The 17413-nt window shown below is 45.6% G+C and overlaps 2 protein-coding genes across 3 annotated transcripts in view; one reads left to right on the top strand and one right to left on the bottom strand.

The window, feature by feature from the left end:
* The first annotated feature begins 889 nt into the window (after window positions 1–889).
* LOC149363210 (protein-tyrosine sulfotransferase 1-like) lies at window positions 890–14207 on the top strand. Its single transcript, XM_089573387.1, has 4 exons — window positions 890–1177; window positions 2176–2610; window positions 4360–4610; window positions 7325–14207. Exons 1-4 carry the CDS (start codon window positions 1034–1036, stop codon window positions 7650–7652), a joined length of 1158 nt encoding a protein of 385 aa, XP_089429513.1. The 5' UTR covers window positions 890–1033; the 3' UTR covers window positions 7653–14207.
* Window positions 13951–17413, bottom strand: part of LOC149363209 (argininosuccinate lyase-like) — a 47624-nt gene continuing 44161 nt past the window's right edge. For both annotated transcript variants that reach the window (XM_089573385.1, XM_089573386.1), the window contains one exon: window positions 13951–16477. In XM_089573385.1, the coding sequence (XP_089429511.1) occupies window positions 16336–16477 (142 nt within the window). In that variant the 3' untranslated portion in view covers window positions 13951–16335. The remainder of the gene's footprint in view (window positions 16478–17413) is intronic.

Genomic DNA, 17413 nt, shown 5'->3' with positions numbered 1-17413 from the left:
GCTCTCGAAAAGTCTTGCTGAAAACGGCGTTGTAAAGCTGCTGCGGAAACTATTTCATGCGGCTGGGCTGTAAAAGCTACGAGCTCTGGACGACGACTTTTAGATCCATGTACCGTCCGTTGCAAAAGTTTACAGTGGGGTGGAGTGTAAACTTTTGCAAAAGATGGTAAAGATGGTAATGGTACCGGGCCAAGAAATTGTTTCCTGGCTTGATGATAACTTAGTTCGCATCTGACATGACGGTGCAGAATACAGGGATCCTTCGGCTAACTAAGCTTCCGTATTCGCTGCATCGTTCTTGGAAAATAAACCTTGTTAGAACAGGTTAATCCAAGTAGGTTAAGGCTGATGTGATAACCTTTAAATCACGTTAGTCTGTACAGGGTCGTACGTCCCCTCTTAGTTAGAATACGCTAGCGCATGGCCGTGCTCTTTGGAGGGTCACTGCGTCCGAAACGGATGCGCATCGAAGCTAAGCGGAAGATGACGCGAAGCACCACGTCCAGGTACACCTTCTCCGGCGCCACTTTGCTGCGATGAGCGACTGTGTCGCTCGCGGTGGCCCTCTGAAGAGTGCGGCCATGCGCTAGCGGGTTCTAACTAAAAGTGGACGACCCTGTACATGACTCGTGAGCGCGTGAGAGCAGGGAACTAGCCAGCGCACTAGAGCAGCGCATCGCTCGAGGCCTTTGCTTTGAGCTCGTAGCCATGGTACAGCTCGTAGCATTCACCGCGTAGCCACAGCATGTTGGTTTCGAGCATAAGAAGACACTTTGATGTAGGAAGTGACGCTGTCTTGCGATCTTGGTTTAGCTCGAAAGTGGGCCACCAAAGAGAGTCATTGCTGGAGCTGACCATATGATGTTTCTCTCTATCTCTGTGCAGCGGGACTTCGAGGCAGCGGCTGCGCAGCAAGCAGCCCGTGTGCCGCGCCCGCTGGAGCTTGGTAGCATGAGGTAGCAGCGCGCGGCCCGGTCGGAGCCAGCTCTCCTCTCTCCTCCCCCTCCTCCTCCTCCTCATCCAGGCCAAACACATGCGCAGCGCCGCGCTGCTGCCCAGGCCCACCCGGCGGTGGGTGGTGCTGTGCGCCGCCTGCCTCCTCGCGGGCTTCCTCTGCTACTCCATCCTCGGATCGTGCCGCTCCGGAAACCTCAACATCTCCTACGTGGCGCCCGAGGTCAGTCCTGCCCCTCTCCACACGCTTGCAGCGAGTACGCGAAGCGGTGTCTACGGCACTGCAAGCTGTTTACGATAGCTGCAGTGAGGCATTGGAGGTTATTAAGAGAGTACGCGCTTATCCGGGGCTAGCGGTGTCCTCATATCCGGGCAGCGTATTCGCCAACTGCAGCCTGTACAGCCACAAGGCTTGAAACCACGGTGAACTGATCACGGTGACTGAAGATTGTCACAATGGCTTACCTAAAAGGGATAATAACTCCTCTTAAATGGCGTTATATGCCACTAAGCATCACGATTTGCGACCTAAAAGGGAAAGAATGGAAAAAAATGAAATTAAAAAAACAATAAAATTACAGTACAGAGAGCGGAGTCGAACGGCCGACCTTCCATACGCAACACGTGCCTCTAATCCACTGCGCCATAGCGGCGATGTCAAGCCGTCGTTCTGAATGAATATTTATAACCAGCCTTAATGTGGCTGCTACCTGCCGGTGGGCGGCGCTGTCATCGCTGGCTGTACCGGCTGCATTTTGGCGAACACGCATCCGGGCAGTAATATAGCTAGGATGATGAGAATGGGTTTGACTGTACTTTTCAGGGCAATGTAAGGCTAGGAACAGTAGTTTAGCTTCGTCCCTCACGAGTAAAGCGTATAATAGTCGCACCTTGCCAGTACTCGCCTTTACGATGGAAACTTGGAGGCCAGCAAGAAGGCTTGAAACTAAATTGAGGGTAGCCTAACGAAAGGAGACTGATTGGGGTAACAGTGAAGAAACAGACGCCAGGGTCGGTTAATGGAACAAACAAGAATTAGTGTACCCTAGGTGATATAAAAAGGAGCAAATCGAATTGAGCGGGACATTTAATACGGAGAGCCGATAACCGGTGATTATTCATGGTAAAGGAGCGAACTATACGGACCCGTATTGATGATTTGGGGGCGTTGAGAGCCTCTTTGCAAGTCTTTACACACTGGCTTCTCTTTTTCTTTCGCAGCGGTTCGTGTGGGGCCGCAACGCGCAGAAGGTGCCCTACGACCGCAACATGCCGCTCATCTTCATCGGCGGCATGCCCCGCAGCGGCACGACGCTGGTGCGCGTGCTGCTGGACGCGCACCCGGACGTGCGCTGCGGCGAGGAGACGCGCATCATCCCGCGGCTGCTGTCGCTCAAGCAGCAGTGGTCCAAGAGCCCCACCGAGGTGCAGCGGCTCATCGAGGGCGGCATCACGGACGAGGTGCTCGACGCCGCCGTGACGGCCTTCATCCTCGAGGTGATCGTGCGCCACGGCAAGCCCGCCCCGCGGCTCTGCAACAAGGACCCGTTCACGCTGCGCGCCGCCGTCTACCTGCACAACCTGTTCCCGCACGCAAAGTTCCTCCTCATGATCCGTGACGGCCGCGCGGTCGTGCATTCCATCATAACGCGAAAGGTATGCGCCCCCCCCCCCCCTCCCCTTCTTTATTGCGAAAGCAATACTACTTGCACTTTCGCGCCTTTGCCGTGCCGCGGCGGTGACCACCATCGTGCCGCGGCGGTGACGACCATTGGCCTTCATTTGACCTTGATTGCATTAGATTAGATTGGATTGGACTGGATTAGATTAGATTACATTACATTACATTAGATTAGATTAGATTACGTTGGATTGCATTGGATTGGATTGCAATGGATTGTATTGGTTTGGTTTGGATTATATAACCGATGCATCGGCACAAGTCTAACCCCAAGCACCACCACCAGCTACACTACCAGCTGAACCATGGCGTAGGTACGGATATTGCTTTCGCAATTACCGGGCTTAACCAAGCTAAGCCCGTGTACTTTTTGGGAGGAGAAATTCTAGAGGCCCGTGTACTGTGCGATGTCAGTGCACGTTAAAGAACCCCAGGTGGTCGAAATTTCAGGAGCCCTTCACTACGGCGTCTCTCAAAGCCTTAGTCGCTTTGGGACGTTAAACCCCATAAACCAAACCAAACCAACCTTTCTTTTTGCTTTGATCTTAGTTGTGTTTCTGCAAACACCCTTTCTTTTCTCGTTTCGTTCTTCGAATCACGGCAAGTGGGCTGGGGAATTCTGCATTGCGCAGACGAGAACTGTATTGAGGATGTCAGTATGAGGATGAAAAGCGGAAATTCTTACCTCTCCGTCATGTCGGACAGGCTGTGTTTGAAATGATCCCTATTTGTTTACGTCCGCAAAGTGATGGGGATTCCAAAGGACTAAGCTGTGTTGCAGGATTGGGTGGATCGGGGTGTTTATATGTAGGTAACTTTTCATCTGGTGGGGCAACATACTAAGTGTAACGCTAGTGCAACGTTGGGGCGCTTATTTAGGAATGAGATCTACTTACTTGGACCATGACATATCTGGTGTATATTTTTACTTGTATTCCAGGCGCATTTTTAGGTAAATGTCTGAGTAAATGTGTGAACTAGAAACTATATGTGCACATAAAACAGTTTTTGAGAAATTGATGTTTGTTCTTTTGCCATGTAGTACACCTCTTAGAAAAGTTCCGGAAATGCTAAGGAGGTCATGGTCGATGGGTTGAAGGAATACTGTCAGTGAGCGCGATTAATTTCTGGCGGACACGCACAGAGTCCTAGGCATGATATGGTATGTTTTTATTGGCCGCGCTTCGCGCGGCTTCAATGTGTGCCAGGAAGAACGTGCAATCGTCTGCTGTGGACACAATTTATCGTTAAGATGCTGACATTTTTCTGCGCTCATCAACTCACACGCGGGGGATGCTTCTCCGCATTGAGGGTGTGTTAGCAGTGAAGCCAGCTTGCCGGTGAAGAGCGTACGCATGTGGCTGTCTCGTAAGCCACTATGCTCGGTGTTTGATTTTGCCCCCTGAAATGAGGAAGGAGCTATAAGCACAAGTATAAATGTGCCTTGTCATGTTTTGTGCTCTATATTTAAGTTTTATTTTCTGTTCTTGTGCTTGCCAGACAGTTTGACTAGGCATTTCTGTGATGTTAGAGTTCAGTGCTGAGAGCCATGCCTTGTGCCCGGGTAACTACTTAAGGCTTTTAGGAAGTGAACTCGTCTTGAAGCTGTTAGCAGTTGGTTCGTGCGGGCTTCTGCGGCTTATCGAGGCCAAGGCAAAGAACAAGCCATTGCCACTGGACCAAGCTGACAGGTTCTCTCCTCTCTTATGCCTCGCCGTGCGCAGGTTACGATCACGGGCTACGACCTCACCGACTACCGGCAGTGCCTGAAGCGCTGGAACGCCGCCATGTACTCCATGTACATGCAGTGCCAGCAGCTGGGGCCTAGTGTGTGCATGCCAGTCTACTACGAGCAGCTGGTACTACACCCCAAGCCCTGGCTGCAGCGCATCCTCGCCTTCCTCGACGTGCCCTGGAACGACTCGGTGCTCCACCACGAGCAGGTCATCAACCAGTCGGGCATATCCCTGTCCAAGTGAGCCGCCTTTTCCCCATTGCACGCCTTTTGCAGCACATTTTATTTTTTTATTGAAGGAATAGCTGCATACAGACCTTTTCTCTGGGGTTTATGGCATTATGGACATTGGAGGTTGTTGTAGTGTTATCGCAGACAACACGTTCCCTGCCTGGACAATGAAAATGTGGTGCTCATGGGCCTGGGAGTGGCGCTCTTGTGTGTAGGGCGAGGAATGGTGTTGCATGCGGCGCACATTAGCATTCTCAATTTTTCACACCAAAGGGGGGACAAAAACTTGCAAAGATGAATTTTCATAAAAAGATGTCACAGACGTAATCTCCAAAAAATGGCGAATTATGATTTTCCTCGTCTATTAAACTGCTTACTGCTTGCTGTAAGTATTAGTTCTGGTGTCCCGTTTCTGTAACCTTACAAGGCTCGTGCATATGCAGAAAATGCTTTGCCTCGCTTATGTTTTAGTAGCAAAGCCAGCCTGCTGGCTCTGTGCAGGACTCGCATCGCCGCTGTGTTTGGCATCTCGTTTTACCCCCGGTAACGAGAGAAGGATGGGTGCATTCTGTCTGTGCTCGGTGTCGTTTTCTCTGGAGTTATTGCCCATTCCACCTCTAAATCAGACAATCCTCTGGCTTGCCAACCCGAATGCACATCAAAGCATAAGTGCTTTCCTCTTCTTCTTCTTGAACCAATCTTGAGTAAATTTATGAAGTATTGGACAGAAACCTTAGTTCTAGTGCTTGTTGAAAGCAGAATTTGTTTACTTGCTCTGAATTTCACGTAAGCTAGTACAGAAAACTATAAAAAATGTTTTTGGAAAGTTGTCCAGTTTATGATGTTTTAGCTTTTGCAGCACAACCAAAAAATTTTGTGAATTGTAGCTTCTTAACTTTTATGCTAGGAATCTTAAGGCTCCATTTTGCACTTTGATAGTAGACAATATAAAGTGTGAAAGAGCTTCATTATTAAAGCTACACTTAACTGTGGTACAGTTAGCAACTTTAATGTGTTACAAAGATGAATTTCTAAACAATGAAAAATCTTTGACTTGTAACTTGTCATCAGGGACACAACTTCTGTCAATGTTTTGCAATGTTTAAAAACCCCATGCATAGATTAGCCATCATGCAGCTGCCTAATGGCTATTGTTTAGCATGCATACTGGTCTCTATTTTTCATATTCCCGCATTATTTCTCTGAAGTTTGACTTTATGGACCCGCTGCTTCATTCGAGCTTTCGCCTGAATTCACCTGTGGGAACATTCGACCGAACAGCGTGCTCTTTGCATCATGTTGGGCCAGTCCAACAGTATCAACAGTGTCTAAATTGAACTTCTATTTCCATGAAATGGAACTTTTTATAAATGCTTTTATGGGCCATCAATATTTAAAAAAATATGCATCAGTTATTTGACTGATGACTGTATGACTGTGCCATCTCAGAAGCAGGCTATCTTGTAGAAGTGCAATTTTCTTACTATGGCCATGCAGCCTGATTTTACACAGTTTTGTGGTGTTGGATATTTCTTAGTATTTTATGAACATGTCAAGGCATAGACCAAACTTGTACTTTGTTCATGCAGTATAATGTGGCTTCTTTTATTGAAACAAGACTTATATGGTGGTTGCCTGTGAGTGTTCTGATGTCATATTAATGTACTGTGGTTGTAAGATTCCATTGTTGTCTGTGGTAGAGCTTGTACTTATCTACTGCCATGGGAAGAGTTTAAAGGTTGGCATGTAAATAGCAGCAAAAACTTGATGAAAGGCGTAGTAAGGTCAACCTTGTTGTAAAGGCGAAGCCAGAGAAGAAATATTTTGCTATGGTTCATCATAGAAAGTAAAGTTTTGCATTGCACCATTACATTGCCTGCAACTCTGCCGTACAGTCATTCTTTTCTAATTACAGCGTGCGAGCAGGGCTCACATTAGCTTCATTGTTTCAGCCAGTGGCGTTTTAACGAGGTTGCATTCTAATACCTCAGTTATATTTAATTGAGAATGCCTTTTTTTATCTCCCAAGCAGCAAAATAGAATACCAGCAGTGAGCAGAAACAACAAAGAGAGGGTTTCAAAAAGCAAAAGTTTTGGGTGGCTCTTGAATGTTTAGTAAAGCTGAGATCTGGGTGAGTTGGTATGCATTCATACTGGTGAACAGCGCAAAAAGGCGGGACAACGACAAGACAAGCGTTGACTATCAACTGGGTTTATTGAAGGACGGAAGGGTACATATACGAAAACATAACACAAAGAAGTAAGAAGATAGCGTGAAAAGGGCCGTGAAAATCAAAAACTATATCACATGGGAAGTGATGTATGCTAATTCCTTGTTGCTAATGGAGGCGCATCACATCCACAGGCAAGGTGACGAATGCATCAGCTATCCTTCCGTGACACTTAGCAATAAGGAATTAGCATACATCACTTCCCATGTGACATATACTGCATCAGCTATCCTTCCGTGACACTTAGCAACAAGGAATTAGCATACATCACTTCCCATGTGACACAGTTTTTGATTTTCACGGCCCTTTTCACACTATCTTCTTACTTCTATGTGTTATGTTTTCGTATATATACCCTTCCATCCTTCAATAAACCCAGTTGGTAGTCAGCGCTTGTCTTGTTGTTGTCCCGCCTTTTTGCGCTGTTCACCAGTATCCTGAATGTTTGTTGTTTGGGGTTCCTTAATCCTCTCACATGTTTTCTTCATGCAGGCTGGAGCGTTCCACAGACCAGGTGATTAAGCCCATCAACCTGGAGGCACTGAGCAAGTGGGTCGGTCAGATCCCGGAGGATGTGGTGCGTGACATGGACAAGGTGGCCCCCATGCTGCTCGAGCTGGGCTACGATCCCAAGGCCAACCCGCCAAACTACGGCCGGCCCGACTCGTTCGTGCTGAACAACACGCTGCAGATCAAGCGCGACACGGCCGAGTGGCGCGCTCGGGAGCTCGAGCTGGCACAGCACCGGGACGCAATTCGTCGAGGCGCCATCAGGCGCAAGGCCGAGGAGGACGCCCGGTCTAGGACGCCAACGCCGTAGGAAGAAAACTGCGGGACTTGGAAGCGTTGTTGAACTGTGTGACTCAAAGTGTGCGGAACTGTGACAGCCCATAGCAGTTAGTCACTTCAGTGCAAAAAAAAAAGAGAGAGTCTTGAGGAGGCGAGAGCCTGCTGCAGTCACTTAGGCAGGAGTCGATTGTGGCTGGCATTTTCAGCATATGCCATATGGTGGTGTGTGTGTGTGTGGCTGCCATGTGGTGTTTTTCTCTTCTTTTTCAGTTTGTTTTTGTTGTGGGTGCCCTCAAGAGAAAGATGATGTTTTTATGGTTAAGGTAATAAGAGGTTTTGACTTTTCTGCACAGGCATGCTTGTTAGGAGTGTTAGCAGTTCATGGAGATTTTCTGTAGTTTTTCAAGGACTTTGGAGCTGCTGTCACTAACGTTTTTTCTTTTGTTCATGACACTCATTTGTGAAGGAATGATTAGTGACAGACTGCACAAGCATTGTCTCCTGGATGTTTAGTCATGGATCTTTTTTTGTCATGGCAAATGTGTCCAGAAAAGCGCAGCTTACAATATCTTGTTTGTTGAAATTTATATTTACTTGCTGAGGAAATCCCCTTTATGAATCTCATGCATGAAGAAGGAAGTCTCGCTTACAATGGCACTGGTTATACCGGGGTTTTCAATTTTGGAGTCTATTGACAGATACAGTCAGATACACATTTAGAAGGCATATGTTGTGGCAAAAAAATTACTTGCGCAAATTTTACTGGATGGCATTAGTCATTTGGTAACTTTCAAGGGGCATTTCAAAGATTTGTCATCATCTGACTGTCTGCCTACAAGATACTAGAATAGTACATTCCTCGTGATTTGTTAACTTCGCAGAAAATACATGCATCTTTTTTTACATACATTTGCTACAAATTATGAAATCATAAAAGATTTTTCAGCTATGTCAGATAATGATGAAGGATATCTGAATAAAACGGGACACTTAAATTTTCAAAAGAGCTGTACATGAGCATTTGCACATTGAAAATGATTTTTTTCTGATCAAGGGAGTGCCTAAATTTATTTATATACAGACGTAAACACTTCACTTCCGTTTGCATTTTTGGCTGTAAGGTCCCTATTGAATACTATAATGCTTCTGCCAATTATGAGGATTTGGAGGAGGTTATCTCACTTACAGATGAACTTGTAAAGCTCAAAAAGATTGAATTTTATTTGTACCTCATTTATTTTTCTGTACTTTATGTAGCATGTTTCTGCCTAGGAATGTTTTGACCATTAATAGTGCCTGATTCTTTTGCATTGTTAAGTATTCTGTGAAGCTAAATAACTGCTGGATGATATTATTTAATGTGAGTTGCAGATATGAATTTGTTTAATGTTAAACATATGATGCTATCAATGCTAATTTTCATTAGAGAGAGTTTTGCTGAAATAAATTTCAATCAATAGTTCAAACTGAAAATAAAAGCTAACTGACAATGCTGAAATGCATTGCCTTATTGCTATGACAGATTAGAAACCTGCTTCTAACAATGGCAACTAATGTAATTCCAAAATCTTCATTTTTACCAAAATTTAGCTCAATGAATGTGATTAAGTACCCCATTCTTCATGAGCAAATGTCTAATGAAAGGTGCATGCAGTGTGCATCTTCTTGTTTACTCTTGCATCCTTCACTGACTGCCTGGATTTCATCTCAGTGATGCAGCTTTGCTTGTTCCACGAGCTCTGCATGTGCTCCAGATTTCTTAGAAAATATTGGCTCTTGCTTGCACGTTCCAAGTGTAAGCACTTTTTTCTTTTGATAATTGGTCAATGGGATGACAGTTTTTACAGGGATACATGTTTTGACATATGTTATCGATTTCCATGTGCATTTCCTTGGGCATACTGGCATGCTCTCACTGCAATATGTTGTTCTGCATTTATGAACTTGCTTGATATTTTGTCATTTGACGTGATTTCTCAAAGTATGCATGCTTCAGCGGAGGGTTGAGTTAGGGTTTTGTAAAGAGGTCCAGTACATTTCCGAACAGTGTATTGCGTGGTAGAACAGCCAATAACGGCACAAATTGTAAGCTGTTCATAGTGTGAGACAGCTACTCTAATGTGTACTTTCGAGCTCTTACAGTTTTGTTAGTTTTTCCATCTGGTTCGTTTGGTGCTGCTGTGCGGACGGTGAATGGGTCTAGAGTTGCCATTCCTATTCTTGGTGTCTTTTCGGCCTGTGATCTTTCTTCCTATATTTTTCTTGGGAGTCTTTGCCTTTTGTTGCTGTAGTTGCACTATGGACAGGGCATTCTTTGTGGGCATACACAAATCAATCACCACCATCACTTCTGGCAGCAGCTTTGAGGCATATGTCCTCTTCTGACCTAGCGAGGCAAAAGGATACAATTCTTTATTTTTTCACATCTTCTGAAAATGGCATGGCGCACTCGATAGTATCTGAGGCTTTTGTAGACTTCCCTACTGGCTGTCGTTAGGGTGGCATTCTTCCATTCCATACAACTCTATACTGCTGAAGAGGGCTCATGTTTGAAATGAAAGTCAGCATTTTATTTTATTTGCAAAACCTGTGATTTTGCGTGCACCTTGGTGACCTTCTATTCGTTGAGCAGTCTTGTTCTTGAGCTCGGAAAGTTAATGATGGTTTATTTTGGCTGGAAGAGGTACTTGTCTGTATTATTTTTTTCTGGTCTATAGCAGCTGCATCTTAATGCCACACTCCAAAGATGTTTGAAATCACGGGGTACCTATGACAAGTGATACGCATCAGTCTTTTCTACACTCTGTAAAAATAGGTGTTTGTGTGTACGTGTACAGAAGTGTGGATGTTCATCATCTTTTTGTGCTCAGTGTTTGTGGACACTGAAAATATTTTTTCTTTTCCTTGTTTCTTTCTCCAGCATAACGGTCGTGAGTGGGCCTTGAGAAGTGAGAGGCCAGAATCGGCTGCATTCAGACAGCTGCTGACTTCGTAAAAATGGTGGTGGGCCAATCTCTATGGGTCCTTATGTGTAGTGTGTACAGTGGTACATGCAGCTGTGTGGATGGTTTGGTGTGGTGAAGTGCACAAAGCTTTCTTCTTACACAATTTTTTTTCGGGCAGAAAATGCTCATGGGTAAGTGAACTTTAGTGTGTAAACTTGGTGTGTGATTTGTGTTGTTTAAAAAAAAAGCGCGTTCATTAATGCTAAACAGAGAAAAGAAAAGTAGCGGAGACAACATGTTGAAGCATAGTGTCCATAGCCATGTTGTTGAGGCTTAGAACATTGGCTTTGTACTTGTGGATGTACTATGGCCTGAGGACTCCTCGGAATGTGTTTTATGCATACTGAGTATGCCACCGAATATCGAATGTGTAGAAGAAGTATGTGGATGTTGCAGAAACAAGTGCAAGTGTGTTCTTAGTTATGCCTGAAATGAAGGTAATGTAGCTCTATTAATCAATCTAGAAAAAATATAAGCTAAAGGTATAGGTACCCAAGTGCATGTACCTAAGTGGACAGTAGCTAAAAAGGTCATACTGTAATGCCAGTGCTGCGTTGGAAAGCAGTGTACATTCAAAGTACAGAGTTCCCAGTAGCTTACTGATGGTGGTCTAGCATGTGTTGTAGCTAAAATTACATGATATGTTCATTTGAAAGCTTGTGTGTAGAGTCTTGCGACTTGCAGTTGCTTAGCGTATACACATCATTTTTAACCAGCATAGCACACACGGTAGTCTTTTTTTTTATGTGTGTTTTCGTGGATATATTTGCCAGCATGCTTGGCAAGTGCAGGGATTAATAACAAATTTTTCTCCTTATGAACCTTTTGTAGACATTCTGTTCATTTTATGGGCATGTAGCAATTGAGAGTGTGCACTGTGGCCCAGTAATTAAAAGTCAGCTAATATAGGCCGGATCTGGGGTTGTTTTTCGGAGAAAATTCAATTGAGTGTCTTATAACTCTGGCCAAAATTTACTTTCTATTCCAACCTATTTTGCAGCCTTCAGCTTGGTTTCAATGTATCCACGAGAGCACTAGACAAAAATTTAAGGGCTTCTTGTTTGCAGTTGGCTTGATGGACAGCTTTGTCGTAGTATCAAAAAGGGCTAGCTGGGAGGTTACGTCACTTAGCATGGAGCTTAGAAACGAAATCCTTTGTAAATCAATGTAATTGAAGGATGCCATGTACTTTGAACCTCACCTCTCAGTCCTATCCGCTGTGAAGGCAGGGGGTGATCTGTGTGCGGGTGCCGACGTGAGCAAGTGCCTTTGTTCCGCCAATCCACATATCGTGTGTGCCAACTATTCTCCACAGTGCTGCGTGTGCTTTGCTCGTTTCCTTGCACAATTGAATGGGTGCATTCCGCCATCCGTTCTCTGTGCTGCTGCAAGTCTGGCTCAAGACGCACAATACAAATGCATGTGGTGAAAATGAAGAGGCACTGTAGAAGGACATTCTTGGCAAGACCTACTGAACTACAGACCTGCACATATGGCGGGGTCCTATGGAGCAGCGTGCGCCAACTTTCGTTAGCTTATTGGCCGTTGAGGGCGCTCGGTTGACCTGTTCGTCTGCTGTCATCATAATCATTGTTTGCCAATTTGAGCAAGATATTTAATACATTTGTTTCGTCTTCTTCTGCTATCTTAACATCAACGATAAAAATATCCACAATAACGACTTTTTTCGCTCTCGATGAGTACAAAAAACGTCTTTCTTTTCATCCGCTTTCTTTTCGTCAGCACCACCGTGCCTAGCATAGATAAATGGATGTTAATGATTACGTGGACAAATGACGAAACTGCCTTGTTTGAATTAAAATGATGGAGGAGGCCATCTTGTTCAACAGGTATAATGTAGCGCCACGCTTCCCGTAGGTGCCTTTTCCTAGCGGCAAAAGGCATGAACTAGAACATGCGCGCTGGAGCAGTGCCAAATGTGCAGGTCTGTAGTTCAGTAGGTCTTGGTTCTTGGGACCCAGGGTGCTGTATTTAACCATTGGTGTCACTAGTGTATTAAGCACAATGTAGTGGCGCAATATGACAGAAAACTTTATCTGCCCAGAGGACTGATGACCACACAGTCGCTGGTGCACTCCGCTTTTGTTTTTTTACATTTAGTCTACAGAAATCTGAAGCTTTCGTGGGTTCAGTAATTTGTGATGTTTAGGTCGTTGGGCTGTTTTAACAGCTATCAGGTTTTATTTCTGGAGCAAGAGAAGTGTTTTAAAGGCATGTGGTCTGTATTGGCACAGCAAGGATGGTATGTGGTGTGAGACACATCACAGTGCAGAGTCTGTCGGTGCAGAGCTTTAGCCAAGATGTGCTCTTGCTAGCCAGACTTCAGGTGGTGCAGGGGATGGTTTTTGACAAAGGGCACGCCATCGAGTAAAATGACAGAGCCGCTCCACTGATCTGGTGTATTTAACTGCTTCATTCATAAGTTCCCATGGAAAATTCACGAATTTTTAGCAGTGAAGTCCAGCATCTTGACCAGTACTAATTTGTGCTTTCTGCAAGCCACATAGTTGATGAGACTTGGTAGTAGCATTGGAAATGCCGTAGAGTGGTGCGTGCAAAATTAGGCAGAATTGTTCGCAAAACTGTGACAACTTTGCTGCTGCTTGAAGCCCTGGCTTACCACAAAGGATGACTTGCATGTTGCATGTGGAGTGAAGCTCGGTGTACTGGTGTCCCATCCCATGTTTTTTTGGTTATTCGCCTCTATTAGAAGAAAACATGTTTTCTTTAGCATTCGATATTCAGTGCTGCCAAATGCCCGGATTCTCATGGCAGGGTAAAACCTTTTCTTGCATACATGCTTCACCTGCTCATTCATTTTGTACTTTTGCTCTTTCTGTGATTTTCGCTTTCAGAGAAGTTGCACAAAGTTTAATGTAACTTGTGCCGACTGTTCATGGCTTGTATTATGCATCAATCAGACATTGGGCATCGGCCAAAGACTTTGCTATCTTAGTTTGAACCATCGTGGAGTGCTCTGTCAACCCTGTCTCCTTGGTTGTGCCTTTCTCAGCAGCGTTCCATCTGTGGGACCAAAAAAACGCAGCCACTGTTTTCCACAATTCACTTAGATGGCGGCAGGACCCTCCGTTAGCATCACTTATGAGGCGGAGGGCATATATGCTACCTGTGCATTGCATAGTCAAGCCCACTTATATCGAACGTCAGTGATTTGCATTATTTTTTGAATCAAACGAGTCTTACAACTTTGCCATGCGTGGTGTGTTGACTTGTTTCAATGTTCATTTAAATACCATTGCTTGGCTGTGTCTATCTAGCAGGTGCATTCTTTTCCAGAGTTCGATGTAAATGGGTGCGATTGTGGTGCGCTTGTTTGCGGTGAAAAATCAAATGACAATACCGATTCGATCGGCATGTGTGTCTGTGAGGATGGCGGTGGCGTGTGGAATTTCTCCGGAGCTTCTTTGTCGGCAGCTGAACAGATTGGCGCACATTTCACGATGCCATGTTATATAATATATACAAACATACACGTATATATTTTGTTGATCGTGATGTGGAGTAATTTATTGAAGAAAAAAAATGGCGACATCCACGCACCTCTCCGTGTTTGTGTCATTTCTTTCCACCAACAAACATCTTTGTACTTTCCTTTTAGCTTCAAGTTGTCATTGTGCAATTGTTTTTTGGCGCAATCTTCTAGTGCTTAGTGAGAACCGGAACTACCTATATTTTTAGGACCTATGTTGTCAGCAGCTGGCTTTGGGAACCGTTCATCAGCTCACGTGATTGACCGGCTCCTGATGGCAACCAGTACAAGATGGCGGAATCAAGTGCAGTTTCTGAATTGGGGGCCTTATTCTGCCGTTGCAGAAGCGAACTTCCCTGCTAGTTAGCTGTCATAAATAAGTGCGAATTGGTGGCACGAAGAAATAATGAACGCTGTGCAATAAATAAGTTGAGCTGTGACATTTCTAACACATTCTGTAACTATCCCCACCTTGCATTGAGGCACTTGCTCATTGCAAATTATACCGGGTATTTTGGAAAGCCTGCCACTAATTTTCAAAAATAGGCTTTTTGAGGTGACAGTATGGCTTTTGCGACCTGTGCTGTAATACACCACAAATCTCGTGAATTGCTCTAATTAGTAAGCTGCTTAACTGAATTCTAATAGTTGCCGTTTAACTATTAGAGTTGAGCATCTGGTTGCAATTAGAGATTTGTTGCTGGCTGTTAGTAACAGCCATGTCAGTCTTTGATTTCAAAAATGTGATTTCCGATGATGCTGTGGCTCAACAAACTGGTCATTGGATTTGATGGATGTCGCTGAAAGCTCACCACGTGCACGGGAATTTTGAATTGTGCCAGAAATGCCCAAAAGTCTTTAAAGGGACACTGAGGAGAAATTGAAGTTGACTTGCATCGACAGAATACCAGCTCCTGATTACAAAAACGCCATTCATACTGACACCAAAGCTCCTGTAACATAGAAAAGAGCAAGAACCAAAATACAGGTATCGCCGCCACAGGCCAAACTCGCAAGTACAAGCTTCATGGCGTCATAGAACAAAACAGTGTTGCTAGAACCAATAGTTCTAGCAACACTAGGACACGAGAAGCTACGAATCACTGAGGCGCAGCAAATGCATGTGCAAATCTTCTTGACGTCGCCAGATGGCGCCACGTACCCGATAGCTACGCGCGCTCCTGCAGCGCCGGGACCAATCAGCGCTTGCTCTCAGCGGTATGGGGGCTCCTGGTATTCCGCTAACGGTAACAAGGTACACGGTATGCTAAAGGCGTCTATTTGCGAGAACTTCGTTGACGACTTCGAGAACGGGATCCATTGTAACGCTGGCAAAACGCCGGTGCAAATGTAAACGAAGCGACGGCCGCAATAGCCGATAGATGCCTTCAACGTGCGGCCGGCGGTAGCTTTCTTTTCGGCTGCTGCTGGGCCGCACTGCTGGCCGTCAGAAATCACGGAGTCTGTGTTACGTCATGTGAATGTCATGTTTCACGTCACTTAGTTCTGTGTCGTCATAGCAGAATCCCAAGTTTGAATCAGAGCGGTGGGAAAAACTATTTCAACTTCGAATCCAAATTTCTTAGAAATAAATGCATCTTTCGCTGCCGGCCAAGTGGCAACAAAGCCATGAAATGCCAAACTATCGGATTTTGCTATAAAAAAAATATTAATAGAGCTCTCCTCAGTGTCCCTTTAAAGCCACAGCACCATCAGAAATTGCGCTTGTTTGTTTTGAAAGGCTTGCGCACTAAAACAATGAAATGGGCATTGTGTCAACGTGACTGTTGAAAATGGAAGAAATATTCTACGGGACGGAGAGATCTATTGAAGGTTCTTTCTGTTGAAGCCGCCATAGATTTATTCGATTCACTTCCATAACACACTTGTCTTTTTGTCAACCTTTTGTGTCCCACGACGCAAGAATTCACTCGAAAAACGAGGCAATCCAGAGGAAGCTGCTAGCAGCTTTAGCCCCCTTCATAAACTGATCTGGGATACTCGATGACTGTACATGAGTGGCATTGTGTTAACCATTGTGCATTAGCGTGATCATGTCTGTCAATTACTAAACGCTGGCTTACTGGAAGAGCAGGGGCTCTCGCCGAACATGCTTGTGGTATAGCTTTGCAGCTCTGTTACGAGGGACACAAAGGGCTCGCTTAACCTCAGGTGCCACTGCGACGTCAGCGTCAAACCTAGTGCCCCGATGTCAGCCATTCCCTGAGAGAGGCGATCTGTGCCTGGACGCTCTCCCTAGCGGTGCCACCAGTTGCCTTGTACTGTTCCACGGAGTGCTCGTAGTTCCATACTTCGGCCAAGTCTTCATCAAAGAGGTCCCTGCGACATTGAAGGGACGTGAGCCTAGCAGTTAGTGCAAAATTAGTGAGAGAGAAACAAATGACATTGAAAGACATGCTTGTTGGCGGGGGATGGAGGGGAGGGAGGAGGAGAGGCTCTTTAGGGGAAAGAATATTTTAGCAGGTGATTAAAAAGAGCTACAATGATACTCTGTTGGGGGCCGTTGTTGCGCATTATCCATAGCACTGCATGCTGTTAGCGCGACTTAGGGCCGTTTCACATGCTGCGACTAGAACAAAAATAGCCGGCCTAGTTGGTGACGCCGCAGTGCGATTTTCGCTCATTTCTTTCACATGCAGCGCGTACCCAGTGAATTCGGTCGGAGGGACCCGCAAGGTTGCTCGATGTTCGCATAGGCAACCCACGATTAAACGCGACAGAAACGCTGCACGGAACGTGTTGATGATGTTATGACGTGTGTGTTTTTAGATGCAAGGCAATATTTCGTATGTTTTCATTAGAATAAACAGTTTTGCTTACGCCGCGGCAACAGCTCTCACGTGACTCCACGTCACGCGCCGTCTCGGCGCTGCTCATTGGTACAGTATAAAGCAACGTTGGTAGTTCCAGTGACCTTAGTACAGTACCATTGGTCAGGCCGTCTGCGGCAAGACTGACGGCCCTCCCCATTCGCAGACCTGTCGGTCTGCGACTGGGGAGCGTTGCAGCCACGACAACGGGCGCCCCCGCCCTCCACAAATCATCCCCTGCCTTCCCCTAAATCCGCCCTGCATGGTATATGTCCCCCAACCAAAACATCTGCCACCAACGAGCGAATAAAGACTGAACTCCATGTACGCGAAAAAGTAAGCGACGCGACGAGGCGGCGACGACGGCTGGCTGTCGCTCCTTCGCCCACCGGCCAAGCTCCATGCATAGCGACAACGCGAACGCGAAAACGGAGACGACAATCAG

The sequence above is a fragment of the Amblyomma mixtum genome, chromosome 2 (assembly GCF_055824585.1).
Source record: "Amblyomma mixtum isolate Tamu chromosome 2, ASM5582458v1, whole genome shotgun sequence".
Classification (NCBI taxonomy): Eukaryota; Metazoa; Arthropoda; class Arachnida; order Ixodida; family Ixodidae; genus Amblyomma; species Amblyomma mixtum.
Note: the sequence above shows the minus strand (reverse complement) of the source record. Positions and strands in the feature narration are given on the sequence as shown.